This window comes from Thalassophryne amazonica, chromosome 7 (genome assembly GCF_902500255.1).
Source record: "Thalassophryne amazonica chromosome 7, fThaAma1.1, whole genome shotgun sequence".
NCBI lineage: Eukaryota > Metazoa > Chordata > Actinopteri > Batrachoidiformes > Batrachoididae > Thalassophryne > Thalassophryne amazonica.
This window is the reverse complement of record NC_047109.1, coordinates 76,635,848-76,660,365: the sequence shown is the minus strand read 5'-3', so window position 1 is coordinate 76,660,365 and position 24,518 is coordinate 76,635,848. Positions and strand designations below refer to the sequence as shown.

The 24,518-nt window shown below is 40.6% G+C and overlaps 1 protein-coding gene across 1 annotated transcript in view; it reads left to right on the top strand.

The window, feature by feature from the left end:
* LOC117514248 (voltage-dependent calcium channel gamma-7 subunit-like) overlaps window positions 1-12,528 on the top strand; it is a 62,055-nt gene extending 49,527 nt beyond the window's left edge. The window contains exons 5-6 of the mRNA XM_034174614.1: window positions 5,204-5,349; window positions 11,941-12,528. Of these exons, the coding sequence (XP_034030505.1) occupies window positions 5,204-5,349; window positions 11,941-12,408 (614 nt within the window). The 3' untranslated portion in view covers window positions 12,409-12,528. The remainder of the gene's footprint in view (window positions 1-5,203; window positions 5,350-11,940) is intronic.
* Window positions 12,529-24,518: the final 11,990 nt, after the last annotated feature.

The following is a 24,518-nucleotide window of genomic DNA, read 5'->3' as shown; positions in this document are numbered from 1 at the left end:
GGGTAGTTGTAAAACAGCTAACTGATCATCTGCAGAGGAATGGTCTATTTGAAGAGTTTCAGTCAGGTTTTAGAATTCATCATAGTACAGAAACAGCATTAGTGAAGGTTACAAATGATCTTCTTATGGCCTCGGACAGTGGACTCATCTCTGTGCTTGTTCTGTTAGACCTCAGTGCTGCTTTTGATACTGTTGACCATAAAATTTTATTACAGAGATTAGAGCATGCCATAGGTATTAAAGGCACTGCGCTGCGGTGGTTTGAATCATATTTGTCTAATAGATTACAATTTGTTCATGTAAATGGGGAATCTTCTTCACAGACTAAAGTTAATTATGGAGTTCCACAAGGTTCTGTGCTAGGACCAATTTTATTCACTTTATACATGCTTCCCTTAGGCAGTATTATTAGACGGTATTGCTTAAATTTTCATTGTTACGCAGATGATACCCAGCTTTATCTATCCATGAAGCCAGAGGACACACACCAATTAGCTAAACTGCAGGATTGTCTTACAGACATAAAGACATGGATGACCTCTAATTTCCTGCTTTTAAACTCAGATAAAACTGAAGTTATTGTACTTGGCCCCACAAATCTTAGAAACATGGTGTCTAACCAGATCCTTACTCTGGATGGCATTACCCTGACCTCTAGTATTACTGTGAGAAATCTTGGAGTCATTTTTGATCAGGATATGTCATTCAAAGCGCATATTAAACAAATATGTAGGACTGCTTTTTTGCATTTACGCAATATCTCTAAAATCAGAAAGGTCTTGTCTCAGAGTGATGCTGAAAAACTAATTCATGCATTTATTTCCTCTAGGCTGGACTATGGTAATTCATTATTATCAGGTTGTCCTAAAAGTTCCCTAAAAAGCCTTCAGTTAATTCAAAATGCTGCAGCTAGAGTACTGACGGGGACTAGAAGGAGAGAGCATATCTCACCCATATTGGCCTCTCTTCATTGGCTTCCTGTTAATTCTAGAATAGAATTTAAAATTCTTCTTCTTACTTATAAGGTTTTGAATAATCAGGTCCCATCTTATCTTAGGGACCTCGTAGTACCATATCACCCCAATAGAGCGCTTCACTCTCAGACTGCAGGCTTACTTGTAGTTCCTAGGGTTTGTAAGAGTAGAATGGGAGGCAGAGCCTTCAGCTTTCAGGCTCCTCTCCTGTGGAACCAGCTCCCAATTCAGATCAGGGAGACAGACACCCTCTCTACTTTTAAGATTAGGCTTAAAACTTTCCTTTTTGCTAAAGCTTATAGTTAGGGCTGGATCAGGTGACCCTGAACCATCCCTTAGTTATGCTGCTATAGACGTAGACTGCTGGGGGGTTCCCATGATGCACTGTTTCTTTCTCTTTTTGCTCTGTATGCACCACTCTGCATTTAATCATTAGTGATCGATCTCTGCTCCCCTCCACAGCATGTCTTTTTCCTGGTTCTCTCCCTCAGCCCCAACCAGTCCCAGCAGAAGACTGCCCCTCCCTGAGCTTGTTCTGCTGGAGGTTTCTTCCTGTTAAAAGGGAGTTTTTCCTTCCCACTGTAGCCAAGTGCTTGCTCACAGGGGGTCGTTTTGACCGTTGGGGTTTTACATAATTATTATATGGCCTTGCCTTACAATATAAAGCGCCTTGGGGCAACTGTTTGTTGTGATTTGGCGCTATATAAAAAAATTGATTGATTTTACAACTACCCTTTCAAGAATTTTTGAGAGAAAAGGAAGGTTGGAGATTGGTCTATAATTAGCTAATATAGCTGGGTCAAGTGATGGCTTTTTAAGTAATGGTTTAATTACTGCCACCTTAAAAGCCTGTGGTACATAGCTGACTAATAAAGATAGATTGATCATATTTAAGATCGAAGCATTAAATAATGGTAGGGCTTCCTTGAGCAGCCTGGTAGGAATGGGGTCTAATCCACATGTTGATGGTTTGGCCAGGTGGCCACCGTCTCCGAGTGTCGGATCTGGTACTGCTGGCGAGGAGCAAAAACAGTCAGATGTGGGTGCGTGCACACCCAGAAACAACAATGGTGGGAATTCCACCTCCACCTCCAATACACACTCGTGCAGCTCCTGTCTAACCACTTATCTGGTTGGGGTGTGAAGCGAAGCCGTCGCTGATCACACCAAACGCCAATCTCTCAGATAAAGAACACCACAGGAAAGCGGCTGCAAAAAGAGTTCAGACTAAGACACAGTTTAGTGTTAAGGCTGAGAATATTACCTTCACAGGTAGATGATATCTCGGCAACGAGGTGGAGATGACGTCCGGTTTTTATGGAGTGGAATGATGAAGTGTAGATGGATGACAGCTGTCATGAGCTAATGAGTGACAGCTGTCACCTCCGGCTGTGTCCGTGGCGGCAGCACCCTCTCGTGCCTGAAGCCCGCACTCAGGCAGGGCGCCCTCTGGTGGTGGACCAGCAGTACCTCCTCTTCTGGCGGCCCACACAACACCTGTGATCAATATGAGACACATATCATACAGTCATTATCTACCGGGCACTATAGGCCACTCACACAGTTGTAGCGCCATGGCCTCGATTCACCCTAATTAAATAAAGTACATTAATGCTGTCTCAACAACAACCTGAGTTTTCAACTGGAGACAGACTGTGCTTTCCACTCTCATTTGAGAAATTCCTAAGTCATCTGGAGATCTTCAGATAAGTTTGGAGACATCCCCCGATGGTCCAACACTGCTTCACAGAGGAAAAACAAAGCTGTAATTCAAAGTTCTTCAAAGGGAAGCCCTCGCCTTTTATCGGTTAAACTCCGGTCATTATGAATTACATGACATTATAATTGCTTCACGTCAGAATCTGAGCTTCTCCAGGCCAGGAGAACCCAAACTTTATGATCAAACTAAGGCAGGAACCTCTCAAGACTTCAAAACGTCCCCCACGACAAGATGGGGCCATAAATCTTTGGGTCTCCACAACCAGCTACTTTCTTTGTTCTAAGTGAAGAAAGACATTCTTTTAAAATAATGTCTTTAAAAGAATGTCTAAAGATTTAAACAAAAACATTACACAGTCTGCATGTTTATTGGTGCATATGGATTGATAAGGTACATAGGTGTGATGTAGGAATTGCAAAATAAAGGCATGAAGGTATGGATCAACATTTTCTCTTTGCATCAGTGATATGGGGTCATTGATTGTTAAATCGATACATTGATCTGTATCAATGTGTCATTTCACCCCAAAAAGTAATATCAGTGCTATGAATAAAATTTAGGCCTGGTACCACTTATTTTATCCCTTCATGGCCTCTGGATTTTATATAGCAAATTTCTGCTCAAATTACAAACTCAGAACTAAAGCCTTGAACATATGATAAAGGACTCATTTATTATCCAAAGAGTTCAGACATTCCCAAGTTTAACAGTGAATAAAATCAACATTTTAGGTGAGGAGAGGATTTTATTTCAAGTTATTTAAAATGGTTATTTCAGGAGAACATCAAGCCAGATCTTTAGATTTAACTTTTGTGGCATTGCCAATATGAATTCTAGCTGCAGAAAATTTGAAATGATTGAATAAACCTGAAACAATATGGCATTTGACACTTATTTACATGGGGTTGTTGTCCACCCCCCCCCCCCCCCCCCCCACACACACACACACACACACATACACACACATTTAAAACAAATGAAATTAATACTGTTTTTGCACACATTGCAAAAGAAATTCTGTCCAAAACTGAGCATCTTTGACTATCACAATGCTTACACCGTGTTTAATCCTTACTGGCTCCAAACTGCTTCAGTTAAACAGCTGTGACACTGAATGTGACCTTTCAGCGTCACCCTTGTGTTAGCTTGATGAAAGCATTACAGAATTACACCTTTTCATTTTGAGTCCATGCTGTTGACCTTAATTTGAATATCAGTATTTAGGAGTCAGCACAAAACACACGTGAGACTCTGTCTGCATGTAATGTGCTGCTTCTGTGTGAAAAGGATTGTTCTCGGTTTTTCATTCAGTCATTTGAATGCTGACTTCAGCACAGCACGCTGGATTTTTATCTCACTAAATGACAATAAAATTGTTCCAGGAAATGTCTGAAGTAATCTTACTGCAATAACACATTGCTTCTTTGTGTGAGTATTTCAAACACTCAGCACACAGGACTGTACAGCGCATCCGAAAAGTATTCACAGCGCTTCACTTTTTCCACATTTTGTTATGCTACTCACAACAACCCATAATGACAACAGGAAAAAAAAGTTGTTTTTTTTTTTATTATTATTTTTGCAAATGTATTCAATATTAAAATGTATTCAATACTAAAAAAAAAAACCCTAATCATGTGTACATAAGTATTTACAGCCTTTGCTCAATACTGCACTTTTGGCAGCAATTACATGGGCTGCCATGTGCCTTTTACTAGGGAGTGGCTTCCGTCTGGCTACTCTACCATACAGGCCTGATTGGTGAATTGCTGCAGAGATGGTTGTCCTTCTGACTAATGCCCTTCTCCCACAATCACTCAGTTCAGATGGGCAACCAGTTCTGAGAAGAGTCCTGGTGGATTCAAACTTCTTCCATTTACGTATGATCGAGGCCACTGTGCTCACTGGAACCGTTAAAGCAGCAGAAATGTTTCTGTACCATTCCCCAGATTTGTGCCTCGAGACAATCCTGTCTTGGAGGTCTACAGATAATTCCTTTGACTTCATGCTTGGTTTGTGCTGTGACATGCAACGTCAACTGTGGGACCTTATCTGTAGACAGGTGTGTGTCTTTCCAAATCATGTCCAATCAACTGAGTTTACTCCAGGTGGACTCTATTTAAGCTGTAGAAACATCTCAAGGATGATCAGTGGAAACAGGAAGCACCTGAGCTGAATTTTGAGCTTCACAGCAAAGGCTGTGAATACTGCTTATGTTCATGTGATTTCTTAGTTTGTTTTTTTAATAAATTTGCAAAAATCTAAAAAAAAACAAACAAACAAAAAACTTTTTTCACATTGTCATTCAGGGGTATTGTGTGTAGAATTTTGAGGGGGAAAAATGAACTTCATCCATTTTGGAATAAGGCTGTAACAACAAAATGTGGAAAAAGTGAAGCGCTGTGAATACTTTCCAGATGTACCATAGCTGTGAGGACCTCCTCCCACTTGTTCCTTACTGCATCTGACGCTCTGTCTCCATCTGTGACTGCTAATATTCCACATGCAGGCCTCAGCCTGGTGGTGGGCCTGGTGCTCTACATCTCCAGTATTAATGACGAAGTGATGAACCGACCCAGAGAGCCCGAGCAGTTCTTCAACTATCACTATGGCTGGTCCTTCGCCTTTGCCGCTTCATCCTTCTTGCTCAAAGAGGTCAGTGTGTGTGCGTGCGTGTGTGTGTGTGTGTGTGTGTGTGTGTGTGTGTGTGTGTGTGTGTGTGTGTGTGTGTGTGTGTGTGTGTGTGTGTGTGTGTGTGTGTGTGTGTGTGTGAGAGACTGTATGCATATGCTAAATGCTGATAAAGTGTGTCTGTGTATCTGATAAAGTGTGTCTGTGTATGTATGCGTGTCTTCCATTGTGCATCCATGCATAATGCTCTTTCATGTGGATCCTGTGCTCATCTCCCCACTGTCTTCCATCCCTGCTTCTCCTTCTGTTCTTAATGCGGTGCATTGGGCACTCATGGTGCAGTAACCTCCTTCTGTCCTCTCCTATTTCTTTTATCACATTTTTTTCTCTCTTTTCATTTTGTCTGTCTTCCTGTTTCAGTCTGTTATACATTAGTATAAATCAGCACACTACCATTTCCCAAAAGGGAAATTTAGCAAATGAGAGGGCATGTACAGTCTGTGTAATCTTCAAAATCAAATATACTGTATATGTATATATACAGGTGCATCTAAAAACAATTAGAATAGTATGAAAAAGTTAATTTTTTGTTTTATTTCAGAAAGTAAACATTTTATGTACTCTAGACTCATTGCATATTAGAAAAATGTTTCAAGCATATTTTTTATTATTTTTTTGAATAATTTCTTTTGGCTTCTCCCTTTTCACTCGCAGTCACCACAGTGGGTCCATTATGAATCTGAATGTTGGTTTAGCAGGTTTTTCACCAGATCTCCTGGTGTATGTATGTAATGTGGAGTTATGACAGGAACACAACTCCACATTACATACATGGAGAATGGGTACAGGTGGTCTTGAACTGGGAACCTTCTGTTTTGGAGGCAAGTGCACTAACCACTTGGCCTACAGTTTAAAAAAGTATCTCAAAATATTAGAATATTTAATTTCTTCTTTTTTTTTTTTTTTTTTTTTATTTAATTTCCAGGACAAAAAGCGGAGAGAGAAGGGAAGAGAAAAAAGGAGTAAAGAATGTTTGCTCAGTACAAAAATAGAAATATCTATACAAAAAAACTATATCTGGTAAGATATGAATTCCATTTTTCTCATTCTTTTAAGCGTTGTTAAATTCTTAATCTCAAGGAGTAAGTTCATTTTTCCATGCAATACCAATTTTCATTCGTCCGGGATGAAAATCAGCACCTCCAAATCCGAGGCCATGGTTCTCGACTGGAAAAGTGGTGGAGTGTTCTTGCCTCAAGTGGAGGAGTTTAAGTATCTCGGGGTCTTGTTCATGAGTGAGGGACGGATGGAGCGTGAGATCGACAGACGGATCGGTGCAGCATCTGCAGTAATGCGGTCACTGTATCGGACCGTTGTTGTGAAGAAAGAGCTGAGTAGGGGGGCAAAGCTCTTGATTTACCGATCAATCTACGTCCTGACCTTCACCTATAGTCATGAGATTTGGCTCATGACCGAAAGAACAAAATTGCGAGTACAAGCGACCGAGATGAGTTTCCTCTGCAGGGTGGCTCTGCGCTCCTTAGAGAAAAGGTGAGGAGCTCGGTCACTCGGGAGGAGCTCGGAGTCGAGCCGCTGCTCCTCCACGTCGAAAGGAGCCAGTTGAGGTGGCTCAGGCATCTTTTCCGGATGCCCCCTGGACGCCTCGCTGGAGGGGTGTTCCGGGCATGTCCCTAGACTCTTGTAGAGAAGAACAAACAGAAGCCACAAAAGCTGGAGTTTTAAACCTAACCAGACCCCTCCTACAGAGAGGCAGACTGCTATTGGCTCGTGACTAAACAATTGCTTTAATTAGCACCTATTGTGCTCTAGTTAGCATCCTCCTAATGACAGTGTAGCTGTCCCTCCTAACGATGGGACTGATGGCTCTCTTGATGGCTCTGTAAACCCCTGTCTGGAGAAAACCCACTCACACTGACCAATATCTGCTCTTTGGCTCAAACCACCCCCTTGAACACAAGCTCGGGGTGATCAGGACTCTTCAACACAGAGCCCTACAGGTGCCCACAACTACAGAGGGAAGGGCTAAAGAACAACAACTTGTACGGGAAACCCTCACAATATGTGGGTACCCACGATGGTTCCTGGATAAAGTGCAGAAGTCCCAGAGAACAAAGAGGCGCAGGGAGCATTATGGGTAGTGTAGTTCAGGTTCACTTTGGGCGTTACAGTGACTTGTCCACTCGACACAAAAACAAAACAGACAAATTTTAACATTATTTTATTTTATTTCTTTGTGGCTGTAATTTAATCGCCAAGACTCGGTGGGGTAGAGCTCTCACTGCGCAACTGTGTACAGAGGGACTTTTTGTCACCGTTTAGACACTGTTCTGGATTTTAAAAAAGGACTCTTTATGTGGATTATTTATTCAGATGAATCCTGCTGAAACTAACAGGTAAGAATTTATATTTACTGCGTGCATTGTATTCTGCCAATCAATACATTAATGGATGTATTTTGGTTGTTTAAGCCGCAGTGTTCAAAGCATGTGAAAAAACAGCAGGTTTTTAGTTCATAAATGACAGTGTATCTATTAGAGGGTTTTTAATTATGTGACCAATTTGCACCCGTCTCCATCATGGATTACTACGCGGCTAGCGCGCGAAAGAAAATAGAGAGAATGAAAGCTTATTACGAGGCTTTAAACCCTTGAGATAAAACTGTTTATTGTGATCAATGTGTAGCAGTTGGTTCAGTGGATCCGTATGTTGTACCGGATAGTGAATTTAATGATGATGTAACGAAGTGGCCGGCAGTCTCACAGCGTAAACTTAATATGGCCAGAACCAAGCAGACCGCCTGTAAATCCACCGAAGGAAAAGCTCAGAGGAAGCAGCTTGCTACCAAAGCCGCCCGGAAGAGCGCTCCAGCTACTGGCAGTGTGAAGAAGCCTCACCATTACAGGCACTGAGAGAGATCCACCGCTACCAGAAATCCACCGAGCTGCTGATCCACAAGCTGCCGACCAGGTCAGCCTCGCTGGCCTCCTGCAGAGCATCACAGCGGAGCTCTGAAAGCGGAAGTCGGTCTTGAAGTCCTGAGTGATTTCTCTCACCCTGCGCTGGAAAGGCAGATTGCGACTCAGCACCTCAGTGGATTTATGGTAGCGGCGGATCTCTCTCAGAGCCACAGTGCCGGGCCTGTAACAATGAGGCTTCTTCACACGTCGGTAGCCGGAGCGCTCTTCCTGGCAGCTTTTGCTTTGGATTTACAGGCGATCTACTTGGTTCTGGCCATATTAACGCTTCCTTCAGATCTGCTGAGCCAGGTCTCTCTGTGTCGCTTAGAAAGCTTCTAACACTTGACTGCTTGATGCGCAATAACTTCTGGTAGCCGGTAAAATGAGCGACCTGCCTCCTTTTTATCTCCTCTGTTTGAACAACCGACGACAGCACAAAAGTTGACCATTGTTGAAGCTTCTGCAATTGTTCGCCAAATGCAGGTAGCGTATCACAGAGGCCACCGCGTCGTAATCCACAGTGGCCGCAGGGCGTAAAATCACGTGACTGATACGTCACATGAAAACCCTCTGTACCGAGATAAACTGTGTTTTACTGCTTTTGAAAGATGATGACAGTGTTTGGGGTTTTATTTTTTTATTCATTCATTTTTTGTGCATTCTTATGTGTTTGTGATCCTCAGTGATGCCGGTAACGCGTTACTTACTAACGCGTTACTCTAATCTGACCACTTTTTTTAGTAACGAGTAATCTAACGCGTTAATCTTTCCAAATCAGTAATCAGATTAAAGTTACTTCTCCATGTCACTGTGCGTTACTATTATTTTTCATTGTGGGTCAACAGCAGCATTAAACTTGGTCCGTGGGCAGGAGGTCGGGGTTCGACTGAACTGCACACTTTAAGCGAGCTGTGAGATTTTCATCCGCGGTTTTTTGCAGCTGCTCGACTCATCCTCACCTCTTAAAGCGCGGTGATCAGCACACCTGCACTGAGCTTTACAAAGACATTTTTATACTTTTTCCCCTCCTTTATTTAGAATTCTGAGCTGAGCCACTCTGTATCGTCTCGTTAAAAACAGCTGATCCTCCGCGACGCGTCAACAACTAACACTATTTTCCACTCAAATGCACCTAAACTCTCTTTCTGAGGACCACATGATGTGAAAACGCAATAAAACTTTCTTACCTGTAAATCTGGTCCTGTTTTCTGCATAAATAAATGTTATCCATTCTTTGTGCTCAAACGCCAAAGCAGGGGCGAATCCAGTTGGAATGGGGGCGTGGGGCAAGGATGTGCCCCCCTCCCCCACAACACCCCTAGATTAAAGGTCCAGTTTTGAAGGTTTTTTACTACAACTACTAATACTGCTTAAAATAATAATAATTTCGACAAGTAAAATGTGACAAGTGACAAAGTGACAAAGTTTTTTAATTCGGCACACAAAATATTCAAATAGAAAAAAATGAACAATTCCACAAACAAACACAGACAAAACTAGTGAGTCCGAAAGGGTGTGGGCTGAAGCAAAGCTTATTAGTGCCCACCCCTGCTAGTACAAGTCCAACAATTCTAATCAGTCATATTTACATAAATATAAATTCACTACTACATGTCGACACACACACATACACATCAATATACTATTCACTTATAATTATATTTATATAGTACCAGATCATAAGAAAGTCAAATCAAGGCACTTTACGCCAGTAAGGACTAACCTTACCAACCCCCAGAGCAAGCACTAGGCAACTGTGGTGAGGAAAAACTCCCTATAAGGAAGAAACCTCAAGCAGACCAGGCTCTTGGGGGTGACCCTCTGCTTGGGCTGTGCCACATATACCTATATACATACGTATATACTTTACAAACAAATATATACATACATATACACAGTCACTTATATACATATACATATACACCTACCCATATCTATATATCTACATACGCATATACATACCCACACATTCAAATATACAATAAGTCCCACTTATAAATTGAACATTCCATATAAATCAAATTATATTTGCTTCTTTATGATACTTAGACATAATGTTCTTTTTGAGTAGTTTCTTAAATCTCACTAAGGTACTACTCATTCTAACCTCTGTTGAACATTTGTTCCATTTCCTCACCCCAACCACAGACACACAAAAACCCTTTACATTTGTTCTTACTGGTGGTTTCATAAAAATTGCACAACATCTTAAACTATATCTGGATTCCCTCATTCGGAACAGACTCTGGACATGTCTCGGTAAGGCTTGGTTTTTCGCTCGAAATAAAGTTTGAATTGTAATGTAATCGACCAAATCAATGAATTTTAATAAATTTAAAGACACAAATAGAGAATGAGTTGGTTCACGATATTGTTTATTGCAGATGATTCGTATGGCTCGTTTTTGCAAAAGGAATATTGGATTGGTATTTGATTTGTAAGTGTTTCCCCATGACTCAACACAATATGTCATATATGGTACCATCAGAGAATGATATAAAGTAAGTAACCCTTCTTGCGGCAGTAGGTCTTTGGCTTTATACAAAATGGCTATAGTTTTTGACAATTTTGATTTCACATAATTTATATGTGGTTTCCAGCTAAGTTTATTATCAGTTATAACACCTAAAAATGTATTCTCTGTTACTAACTCAATTTCCTTATTGTTTATAGTTAAATTTTTACATTTGGGTGCCTGTTTATTTCCAAATATAATACATTTAGTTTTCCCAAGGTTGAGTGACAACTTATTAGCATCAAACCAAACCTTACATTTTTCCAGTTCTTTCTCCACTATGTCCAGAAGCTGTTCAAGATTTTCACCACTACAGAACACAGATGTATCATCCGCAAAAAGGACACATCTCAGTGAACTCGACACCCAACTTATATCATTTATATAGATTATAAACAACAAAGGACCCAGCACTGAGCCCTGCGGCACCCCCACATGTGACATCCCTGAGTTCAGAATTTGTATTATTGAATTGAACATACTGAAATCTGCCTTGTAAATAACTAGCTATGTTTAGAGAGTTAGAATTTAATAGTTACATTTCTAAACAATGTAGGTTTGAAATTGCAAGTTTTACTGTTACAGTGCTGTCAACAGTTAAATATGAGGTCAAGAAAGAGGTCTTTATTTTACTTTTTATAAAACAAGTATTTATTTTCATTGAAGTCAAGAAAGGGTGACTATAAAGTGAGTTGTTGTCGGCAGCTGTGGAAAGTAACTAAAAAAGTAACTAGTAATCTAACTTAGTTACTTTTACAATTGAGTAATCAGTAAAGTAACTAAGTTACTTTTTCAAGGAGTAATCAGTAATCAGTAATTGGATTACTTTTTCAAAGTAACTGTGGCAACACTGGTGATCCTTGAAATTACCCAGCAGCGAAAATTGAAAGTGAAACTGGTTTATCAGAAACCAACAGTGTAATCTGATGTGGCTGCGTCCGAATCAATACTAAAAGTTATCGGTTATCGGTTATCTGTAATAAAGATCAATTTTTTAGCAGTTTATCGGTTTAGCATCATAAAAGATAACGTTTCAGTTATGGGATTAATGTTATCGAAGCTAACTTTTTGGTTAGCCGTGCCCACCACTGATTGTATGTCCCTTTATGTCCCATCACTCAGGGTGCTGGAGTAATGTCAGTTTATCTCTTCATGAAGCGTTACGCTGAAGAAGAGATGTACCACCCCCACCCTGCACTCTACCACCCCCGCCTGTCAGAGAGCAGCGACTACAGTGGCCAGTTCCTCCACCCAGAATCTTCTTGGCCTCCTCCAAAACGAGGCCGCAGCACCTCCGAAGCCTCAAGCGACATCTCTATCCAGCTCAATCAGACGCCGCCAGCGCCACCCAAAAGCAACCTGCAGATGGGCGTCCAGGGTGGCAGAATGGGAAACTCGCCCTCCGGTTCATCTTCTGTGGGGAGCTATCAAATGCCTCAGCAGTCTGCTGGCTACCCCTCCATGCACACCCTGCCCCGGTCACACTCTTCACATAACCCGGCTCAAGCGATTCCCATGGCCATGCCTCCATCCCCTGTCCCTCCCCCTCATTATCACTCACACGTGCACATGAGTGCCTCCCCCTGTTAGAAAGAGGCAGCAGTGGGAAGAAGAGACGCAGACTCCATAATCACTGTACAATAAGATGCGGGTGCACTTTTATTCAGAGAGGACATCAAAGTTAAATGTGGAGCACAGATGGCGTGTGGGATCAGGTGGTGGATCAGTTAGGATGTAGGTTTTTGAACATTATGAACTGAAAGAGTTAACATTTTTTACGCAATGGATGCAGCGGAACAGAAACAGACGCATACAGATGAGGAGTTTGTCATGATGGAGTGGGGGGAAAAAGGTTTCCTAGAAAGACTTCAGAGGTTAGGCTGAGTGGCAGGAGATCCATGGGAGGGAGGGAGGGAGAGGTGGAAAGAGCAAGGGGCTGCAGTAGAATACAAAGATACTGCAGTGCTGCGGGAAATTTGGTTGCATTTTAGAACATACAATGCAAAACACACATCACAGCACACAATTTTATACACACATAATACAAGCAAATACATGGATTTGTACCTTATTACCACACGGTGACATATTCTCTGAATTTCTCGTATCACAACAGTTTTCATCAACTGCAGTGGTGACGTACTATAATTATTAAATGCTTTATGGGCGTTCAGAAGGATGAACACTGTGAATGTCATTATCCTTTGCAAGAAACAGCTGAGACGAAGCGGCTGATGTGAAATCTCATGAAGAGAAATGGTTTTTATGTTTTGCATATTCCTTTAAGATGCAAATTTCTATCTTCTTGTACGTAAAAATGCACATGAAGTCTTCTGTACAGCTGTTGTAAATTATGAATGAATGACTAACGCGCATTACGGAATGAAGACACTGCATTTGCATCACCACAACCAACCAACACACACCCTGTGGATGCAGTGCATGTTGGTTCAAAGAAATACACACACACACACACACACAGAGAGATACGGGGGTCTGATGCCCTCTAGTGGCTCTTATTTTGCACGACCCTGGACCAGCTTCAGGCCTTTTTTGTGCACGACCTTCTCATGTGCTCTCATTTCCTCACTGACCTGATTCTATGGCAGTTTACAGCTCACATAGGTTTTATTTTGGTGTCCATTTCGAGGCGTAATTCCAATTCACCAAATGAACAAAACAAACTGAAACATTATTCTGACTGATGTAAAACAGAATTAAGACCCGGGCTGCATAGAGGCGTGAGAGCTGGAACAAAACTGACACGAAGAAACTTGTTTTCATTCACAGCTCTCAGAACAGATCTTGTGTCATTAAGGTCTTGTGTTATTTGGGCTACACAGACACAAATGAGACCACAATGCATCAGTTCTCCCAGTTACATATACTGTAGGTGAAATCAATCCAGAATGCATTGTGTCATCATGTTTTTTTTTCAGTCAGATAAATTTCCAGTCCCATTCCGTTACATCTATGTTTTATTTCTGTGTCTCCGAAAAAACATCACACGTTTATCTGATTTTTTTTGCAAGCCTGTGTCCATGAAGGCTTGGAGAGAAAGCTGTGGCGGGTTTGTAATCTCGACAGGACAGGTGTGGAGTGGACATGGGACTTTGAAACAGTTAGCACTGTTAGGGTCGTATCTCACTGGGCTGCGACAGAGTGTGAACGGCATTTGAAAGGGAATTTGCAAATTTTTGTGAAATGTGCACGGGGGTTTGCGTTCTCCTTGCGTGAGTCACAGGGCATCACTCTGATGTCCGTTGGGTTAAAAAAAATTCTGTATGACGCATTTTCTCTCTGGTCACAGAGTCGAAGCACGCGTCTCGAACCGTTCTGATTTAGCTTACGTGACTCACAAAGTGCACAACTACGACACATTTCCTTTTATATGATTGGAGAGGAACAGCACTTCTGGAAGTGGCTGTCCAAGTCAGCCAGGCAGCAAACTGCAGGAGACCTGTCCGACGACAGAGGATGATGATGAGATGGATTTTTTTTTTTTTTGAGGACCACAATGGATATAAGGTTAATGCTGCCACCTGGCTGCGACCTGTGTTGTAGGCAGGGTCGCAGGAGACCTGTCTTGTGGCGGAGGACACACGTGATCCAGATTTATTATTTTATTTTTTTAAGGACCATACAGTATATGTTTAATACTTTGGTGTGTTATCCTCTGCTATTTTAAATACTGTATTGTCAAGATGCAGTGGGCTGTCACTCTGGAAAACATTTTTCAAATCGGTGAGTGTGCAGCCATCCACACTTTTCTTCCTGTTTTTTTTTTTCTCCTCTGTGGAGCCACGCTAACCTTTTTATTGTCATTACGTATTTGTATGGCTTTGTATTTCCACAGCCTCTTTCCACATAATAACAGCATGACAACAGTAGCAGCCCACAGACATCCTGAGCACTTCTTTCGTGAACGCCATCATTTCAGTTGCTTGAGTGCCGCACCGGAGTCACATTAAAATCAGTAGGATCCTTGCACCTGCAAAGGCCGTGCGAGTGACATCAACATGTATGTGAACCACTCACAATTTTGGCTCTATTTTCATTGCAAGTCCATGCAACATTTGCGTGACTTGCGCAAATGTGTCATAAGTACCAATTCAGATTCTAACTGAAAAATTGTTGTTAATTCACGTGTTTTGTCACAAATTTGTGTCTACTCCCTAACAGTTGCAGCCCAGTGAGATACCACCCTTAGGTGTTAGCGATATCTATGCTTATCTGCTAATTGACCGTTTCTAGACGTGTGATAGAATCAAGAAACACAAACAATGGCAATCTTATGTTTAATGACCATCATGTTGAACTGGTGGAACTTGGAAATATTAAAGATTTTCAAAGCTCTATAACGCCCAAAGCAGCTGTGTGCCACTTTTCCTGAAGCAAACAACTCTATTTCCAATCTCAATGGGCAGAAATAAATCAAGTATAATATATCAAGTAATATATATAAAATAATCAAGAAATACAAAGGTGACAATGGCAATTGGATGTTGAATGATCGCCATGTTGAACTTGTGGAACTTTGAGATATCCAAGCATATGAAGCCCTGTGAAGCCAGAAGCAGTGTCGGAAAGCAGGAAGATATTCTCCACAGCTGCTGTGTACCGCTTCAGCAAAAGTAAAATCTGTGGGATGCTGTATGTATTTATTATTTCTTACTTAGTTTGTCCAGTCTGGTTTACATTTATTTGGTGTATTTTTAATGCTGGCTGTGGTAGTTACAGTGCAACTGGAAGTACAGCTGACTGTAAATCTTGGCAAAATAAGGCAACAACAATAGGGCGCCCCCTACAGTGGCTCAGGTGTAACTACATGTGATAGGGAGAATTTCAGCTTCAGCAGTGTCTTTAAAGCTAAAAGATTTGTTTAAAATGGGATTTTGCGACACATCTTGTTACCTTATCTGAGGAGATTATTAGAGGTGGGCGATACCGGGAATTTTGGTATTGATCCAATACCAAGTAAATACAGGCCCAGTATCGCCAATATCGATACTGATACCGACACTTTATCAAATTTAAGCTTCAAAGATCCAAAGGATCCAAAAGACCTAGTATAGAATTTCACCAAACATTGTACGTGACAACAAAATACTTTATTATCGCAATCAACATTTTTGTTTAAAAAATATCACTCAACACAACTTAAAACAAAATCTCCTGAGGGCTGACAAACCACAATACAAGGGCGCGCTGCTCCGTGTTGTGTGACACAGCGCAGCGCTGCTCTTACAGACAGAGAGTAGACTTTGATGAATCTGCGTGCGCAGCAGTCAGTGCATACGGGAGAGAAAAAAAGCTTTGAGTATCAATCTTTTTACACCAGGATCATTCCTAATATCGATATTATCGCTATTAGGATTGATCCGCCTACCTCTAGAGATTATTGTTTCACCTGCATCTGATGCTTGGTTTCTGAACAGAATTATTGTAAAGTAAAAATAATAAATCAAATTTCATCAGCATAGAATCAACCAAATTTGGGGGCAGATCAGCATAAAAGCCTGGTGTTAGTAAATAAGCTTTGTCTGGAAAGAATAGTTTTATAGTAAACATGAATAAAAACTATATGGTTTGTTTTAAAGCTACATATTGCAGTATTTGTGGTGTTTAATAGCAGAAATTTAATATATTTTTCATACCCATTTGTTAATTAATGTATATTTGCAACAAGTGAATGTGTTTTTTATGAGATTAGAATGAGCCCTTCATATCTACATGGGTGTTGCTCCCGTAATACATTGTCTACTGGTTGCTTCTGCAACCTAACAAATATGAGAACCCTCATTTTTGTGAAATAAAGGATCATATATGCTGATTCTCACAAAAGAAGTGAAAACCTGAAGGGAAACGAATTCATGCCTGCCAATGACATAGTGCAATCTGCATCCTCGTCACTAGAGGACACTAAATCCTACGCACTATAGCTTGAAGGCACATCACACATCTGGAGGGTCTTAATGATAAATCCCTGTAGTAATTAAATTATGTGCAATGTCATTTCAGTTGTTTTCAGTAATCACACAGGGGAGTACGCTGATGTCGTACAGAAGAAGTGTGAACTGAAAATAAAGACCTACACAGGCCAGAGGTGAAGAAGTGACATCACTTAGATATCTCTGTATTTTTGGTTTCATCTGGTAGAGCTGCATGTGCAGCTTTTCCAATGTCTACATTTTATTGGTTCGCATTCATACTGAGGTGAAGCTTGAGGAACTTCTAGTGTTATTTGTGCTGTTACAGTTAGGGGATAAGTGCCTTGCTCAAGGGCACCTTAGCAGACAGCTGTTAAAGATCAGTCCTAGATTTACTCAGCCAGTGCGTGTCTGAGTCTTCTCATCAAAAACATATTTTTGTGATCTTTGGCCTTTGGACCATTTGGAGTTCTGTTTTTGTTTCTGCTTTTCTTTCGACCAGTTTTGTTTTTAGACAGATGTGCCTCCTACGTAAGCTGCAGTTCTTTTAATTCCATTCTTTCTTTTCACTTTCAAATCCTAAGTGTCTTCCACTGTCCAGACATGAATACATTAAAAGCTGAAGCTGTGTCTGCGTAAAGCCTAATGACCGCCTTTGTAAAAATAAATGAATAAGTAGCAGCTCAAACAAAAGCTTTTCAGTAAGACACCAGAACTGATACATAAAGCCTTTATGTAACATAGCAGGAGGTTTGATGACTTCATTCTTCTTAAAAATGTCATTAATATGCTTATATATTAATAAAAAGTAATTTCAACTCTGCCATTTATAGTCTTATCTCCTGCAAAATTGTTTACATTTTTCATATGTCAAGAACTTTACATTTTGTTGGCTACATTTGTTTGGTTCTTTGTTTTTTATGAGTGTTATTACTAAAAATATTATAAACAAAAAAAAAGTTCAAATTTTGGTGAAATACAAACTGGATGCAGATGCTGTCACTTTCTTTGCAGGAGTTAAACTGTGCAAAATAACAGATGGGGTTTTGTGTTAGATATCATACAACCCAAAGGGCCCTATCTTTTACCAACTGCAAAGCCACGCAAAGCACAACACAAATATTATTCAGTTTCTAGTTGATGCAGTTATGATTTTCATATACATCACCCATGTCTTGTCAATAGCAAGCTGAATTACATTCATTGTTGTACCCAGTTGTTTGGTCTGAAAACAAGGTGGTCATGTGCAATGCTGGTGCATTCATGTAGATGGGCAGCCGAATGCATGTGCACCATTGAGCAGCAAAAAAACCTAGTCTAAAATCCAGCGAAGTGCATTGGTGGTATCTATTTAGAGTGCTTCCAGAAAGTATAACAGTTCGGCACTTTTTCCATATTTTTTTATGTTACAGCCTATCCCAGCAGTCATAGGGCATGTTTCCAAGTGTTCTGGAATTTATGCATTGTATGAAATAAAAACATAAACTACCAATCATACATAACCCATGCTTTGATACAAAGAAACCTGACAGACACTCATCATATACTTCAGCCTTAACAGAAAAAGAAAGCTCAATCAACAGACTTGGCAGAGCAAGCAGATAAAGCCAGTGATGGCTCCAGAGATTTCTTCTGCAGGTGCTATGGTGGAGCTCTGGATTTTTAGGAGGAAGCTATGAAATAAGGGCTTGTGTGTCAAAACGGCTCTCTGCTACACCTCTGCCACGGTCATGGGCGCAAGTACATATAGCTGCATTCTCATCTGCGACCATCATTGACAACATGCAGAATGAACAAAAATCACAAACAAACATAGGCCACTATTCAATACAATAGCCACAGAGCTACACATGTAGACTGTCACAGCAGTCACTACTGCACACTTCCAGTATTGTCTCTGCCTGCTGATTCCGTGCTTGTGCACTGTGTGTGCAAATATACAGTAGTGTTCAGAATAATAGTGCTACGTGACTAAAAAGATTAATCCAGGTTTTGAGTATATTTCTTATTGTTACATGGGAAACAAGGTACCAGTAGATTCAGTAGATTCTCACAAATCCAACAAGACCAAACATTCATGATATGCACACTCTTAAGGCTACGAAATTGGGCTATTAGTTAAAAAAAAAGTAGAAAAGGGGGTGTTCACAATAATAGTAGCATCTGCTGTTGACGCTACAAACTCAAAACTATTATGTTCAAACTGCTTTTTTAGCAATCCTGTGAATCACTAAACTAGTATTTAGTTGTATAACCACAGTTTACATGATTTCTTCACATCTGCAAGGCATTAATTTTGTTGGTTTGAAACCAATATTTTGCTCGTTTACTAGTGTGCTTGCAGTCATTGTCTTATTGAAACACCCATTTCAAGGGCATGTCCTCTTCAGCATAAGGCAACATGACCTCTTCAAGTATTTTGACATATCCAAACTGATCCATAATACCTGGTATGCGATATATAGGCCCAACACCATAGTAGGAGAAACATGCCCATATCATGATGTTTGCACCACCATGCTTCACTGTCTTCACTGTGAACTGTGGCTTGAATTCAGAGTTTGGGGGTCGTCTCACAAACTGTCTGTGGCCCTTGGACCCAAAAAGAACAATTTTACTCTCATCAATCCACAAAATATTCCTCCATTTCTCTTTAGGCCAGTTGATGTGTTCTTTGGCAAATTGTAACCTCTTCTGCACATGTCTTTTATTTAACAGAGGGACTTTGCGGGGGATTCTTGCAAATAAATTAGCTTTACACAGGCGTCTTCTAACTGTCACAGCACTTAACAGGTAACTCCAGACTGTCTTTGATCATCCTGGAGCTGATCAATGGGTGAGCCTTTGCCATTCTGGTTATTCTTCTATCCATTTTGATGGTTGTTTTGTTTTCTTCCACACGTCTCTGGTTTTTTGTCCATTTTAAAGCATTGGAGATCATTGTAGGTGAACAGCCTATAATTTTTTGCACCTGCATATAAGTTTTCCCCTCTCCAATCAACTTTTTAAACTACGCTGTTCTTCTGAACAATGTCTTGAACGTCTCATTTTCCTCAGGCTATCAAAGAGAAAAGCATGTTCAACAGGTGCTGGCTTCATCCTTAAATAGGGACACCTGATTCACACCTGTTTGTTCCACAAAATTGACGAACTCACTGACTGAATGCCACACTACTATTATTGTGAACACCCCCTTTTCTACTTTTTTTAACTAATAGCCCAATTTCATAGCCTTAAGAGTGTGCATATCATGAATGCTTGGTCTTGCTGGATTTGTGAGAATCTACTGAATCTACTGGTACCTTGTTTCCCATGTAACAATAAGAAATATACTCAAAACCTGGATTAATCTTTTTAGTCACATAGCACTACTATTATTCTCAACACTGCTGTATGTCCTTGCCAGAAAAACCTCTCACTTCTGCCTTACAGTCAAGTGGCAGGTGCCACTCTGATTGGGTGGTGCCATATTATGCCCACACCATATCCATGACTAATGAAGTGACTTTCTTCAACCATTTGCACCCTGGTGTGCACTAAGACTTCACGTTGCATAAACAGCAATGTGTATGCAGACACGCCCCAAACAGGCTTGCACTGTGCACAATAAACAATGTGCCTTAGAATGTCAAGATAGGGCCCATTGCTTGAATATTTTGGACTTCTGTAACACATTGCCATATCTAGACTCCTGACTGCACTCTGGAACACACCCTGATATATTCTGTTCCCAGGGTGACATGCTCACTCTCTGTGGGAGAGAGGTGGAGCAATGCCTCCTCTCTGAAGCTGGAGGAGGTGCAGCAAGCTGTGTCCCCTTTCAGTTTAAAAGCACAGGCACAAAAACGGGCTGTTTTCTTCAAGACCTGAAAATATATTTATTCATGATGCAGCACATCAGTGCCTGGGAGATATTTTGGGCTTCAGGCATTAAAATCTGTGCTACTAACACCTTGTGCCCTACATTAGCATCCTGAAAATGTTTGTAATGTGACCTTTAGACTTTACAACATAATGTGTGTGTTTTTACCTATTTTATAGGTATTTTGTAACATTAAAGAAACTGCAACACAACATCTGATATGAAAGATACAGACATTTCTATTGATTTATTTTTTAATTACTTTATTTATTGCTTTTCCTTGAAAAAAGAGTACAGACAAGCATTCTGATTTGTGGCTGCATATTTGCCTCATATTCTATTCAGTAGATTGATAAACTGGATTTGGAAGTCATTTATTTAAGCAATAAATCACAGAAAAAGACATTCTCATGATCTGAACTGTAGAGATCGTCCTTCCTTGTACTGAAATAATGTCACCAGAAAAAAATAATCTGCTGTAGTGTGTGATGGGAGGACGTGCTGCAGGTGTGTGCACGCTGCACTGCAGAGCAGCAGCAGCTCCCTGCTCAGTCATGGCACCCCACTGGCCCCAGGGCAACAATCGATCCTGCTGTTGTAAGTGATTTCCCGTGGCTTCATGTGTCCATGTTTGTGCAGCGATAAAACTTATTGTTCATCATAATCTATCAGAAAGTAAAGCAAGGCAATTGGATGTTGTTGGACTTTAGAAAGTATTTGTAAAGTCCACTTTGTTTTTAAGTGAGATCCATCATCCATAATGCAAGCTTCAGAGATCATACGAGTACACTGTTTTTACAATCCAAAATCCTAAAATTTAGAGATCTTGCAGAATTTAAAACTCTACAAATAATTTTCAAAGTGAAACAAAACCTACTAGCAGATAACCTCCAAAAATTGTTTCGTGAAAGAGAGGGAGGTTACAATTTAAGAAGGAAGTATAATTTAAAAAAAACAGTGTGCTCAAAACTTTTTATTTATTCTTGTCTGCACAGTCGAAAATAATACATGTGAAAGGGGGTAGAAAATATAAGTTTTACTTCATCCTACTCCCTTTGAGTAATGTACGGACTCTAAAAGATGAATGTGCGCAATAGATAAATGTTTTTAACTTGCTCAAAAAAAAAAAAAAAAAAAAAAAGATAAGAATTGTGAAATGAAGCGTCTTAAGTCCAGGGGCCTGCAGGCAGGTCTATCTTACTTCTGTTATCAGGTCATAATTCTAACAGGTTGCAAAAAAAAAAAAACATTGAAAAAGAAAAACAGTGCACGTGTAAGTAGAAAAATTTTGTTTATTGATGGATGGAGTGACCTCAGGATGGACAGGACGTAATAGCATTCAAAGATCAAATACAATAAGGTGCAGGGGAAAAAAGCTGCCAACTTCTTCAGGAAGCAGGGGTAGAAGAAGTCCACTCTAGTCGGGCAGTAAGGGTACAGCAGCAGGGGGCGGAGACTTGATGGGAGCAGACAATGACCTGGAAGATCTCACTGCCAGAACCCTGGAAGGCTGAACCACACCAAGTAAAGTTCCTGGTCCAATCAGTCTATGATGTACGCTACAGCCCAGACAACCTCTGCTACTGGGTCTTGGCAGAGACTCCAGTGTGCTCTTTGTGCCTGAAAAGAAGATCACTGGAGCATATCCTGTGGTACTGCCCTCCACCCACAAGAGAAGTGATACAGCTGGCTCCATGACCAGGTGCTGTCGTAGGAGGCATCATCACAGCAGCTACATCAACCCCCAAGGTGGTATTTCATCTTTATCAAGGCTGGAGAGAGGCCACAACAGCACCCAGGCTCAATCGGAGGCCTCCTGACGAGCGCAGGATTGGAAGCTGAAGACTGACCTTGGGTCTGCAGTGACCATACTCAGGCCAGATGGTCCTGGTGTCAGAAACAAAGAGTGAGCTGGTCCTGCTAGAGTTGACCTGATGTGCACTGAGGTGAGGTGCAGAAGCTGTTTGGGGCAGTGTCTCTACACAAAAAAAATGGAAAAGAAAAACTGTTGAAAAATTGCATATTTCATTCAACTCGGCTCCACCGCTTTAAATAGAATGTTCCATCGTTCAACTCGCACAAATATTATTAGCAATGCACTCATAAACATTCACAGTTTATATATTATCTCCTTAACTCTTATGCTGTAGAAAAAAGTAATGATATCTGCCTCACTCTTTACCTGCTGAGGCTTATTGACTTTGACTTCACAGATGATTACACTGTAAAATGTTAATAATTTTTCCACCGAGGTAAAACTGGAGCATTAATATCTCAGTCAAATATTTCTCAATTGATTTCTACTCCTAAAGCGTTATAACAGTTGAATAATGAGAAGGTTGTAAGTTCAAACCCAACCTGAGGCCTTTGTCTATACTATATACTCCCAGACATTGACATTGCACATAATTTAATTACACTTAGGCAGTGTTAAAGTGAAAAAAAGAAAAAAAGTTGACACTGTTAATGTCGTTTGCCTTTTAACTGATCCCATTAATTCAGGGTCACCACAGCAGATCCAGCACAGATTCACATTGGAATTTGGCACAAGTTTTACACTGGACGCCCTTCCTGATGCAGGACACACACTCAGCCCCTTGTCTTCTGAAGAGGTCTCCCATCCAAGATCTGCTCTGTGATCTGACAGGATCAGGCTCACACAGAGTAGACTGGCTACACTGTTAAAGCATTAATGTTGGAACATTGTGAAAAGTCTAACATTCACTCAGTATAAAGCAGACAATTCTATCAACTCTGCAATAGTGTTAATGTTAACATTGTGAGTTCAGTTACATTTGCTCTGAAATTGTCAAAATGTTACTTAAAGTAATAATAACTCAGTTACTGGATGATAATAATAATAATAATAATAATAATAGGGTCTATAGACAGCATGGTGGATTAGTGGTTATCACTGGTGCCTCACAGCAAGAAGGTTGTGGGATCGATTCCCGGCCTTTCTGTGTGGAGTTTGTGTGGGTTTCCTCCGGGCACTCCGGTTTCCTCCCACAATCAAAAACATGCTTATTTAGGATCTGCTCCTTTCTCTGCCCCTGACCAAGGCAGCATCTCTACATCTGGAGTTGGTCCCCAGGCGGCAGACTGTGCGCCTAGTGGCTGGAGTGTGTCCAACTGTAATTAGGATGGGTTAAATTCAGAGTTGTATGTATATTTGTGCAATGACAACAAAGGCTCTATTCTATTCTATCTAAAGATGTCTGTGTGTTTGTTTAATGTGGGAATCTTTTATACACAGACAAATACATGGGCCTTTACAGATTCTCAGCCCGATCAGATAGCTGGGAAATCCCAGATAATTAGGGTCTGAAGACCTGCAGCAGCCTTCATCCACCTTCACAGCTTTTGGGTCACAAGCCGTCACCTCCTTTACTGGAGCACTGTTGAGGACTTCTTGTTTCACGTGCCCGGTTAGCCATCTTATGTTCAGGGTTCCTGGTGGGCCTTCACAGGTTCCGTGGTGGCCACAGCACACACAAGGTCCCCACTGTATTTCACTCCAACAGGCAGTCCCCTACTTGGTCTGTTACCCAGGTGTCATGACACAGATGATGAGTTGGATTTTAACACAGTAATAACAATAACCACGACAATAATAATAATAGCTTAAAAGATCATTGTTTATATATATATATATATATATATATATATATATATATATATATATATATATATATATATATATATATATATATATAAAATACATAATATATATATAATTTGTTTGATTTTTTTTGGCAAAAACAAACATAAAAACTGTAATAAATTTCTTTATTATTTTGCAGTGTGTGGGGGGAGGGGGGCTCAGGCCTTGTTGGATAAAAACTGAGGTAAATAATAAATGGACTGCATTTATATAGCACTTTTCCATCTGCATCAGACGCTCAAAG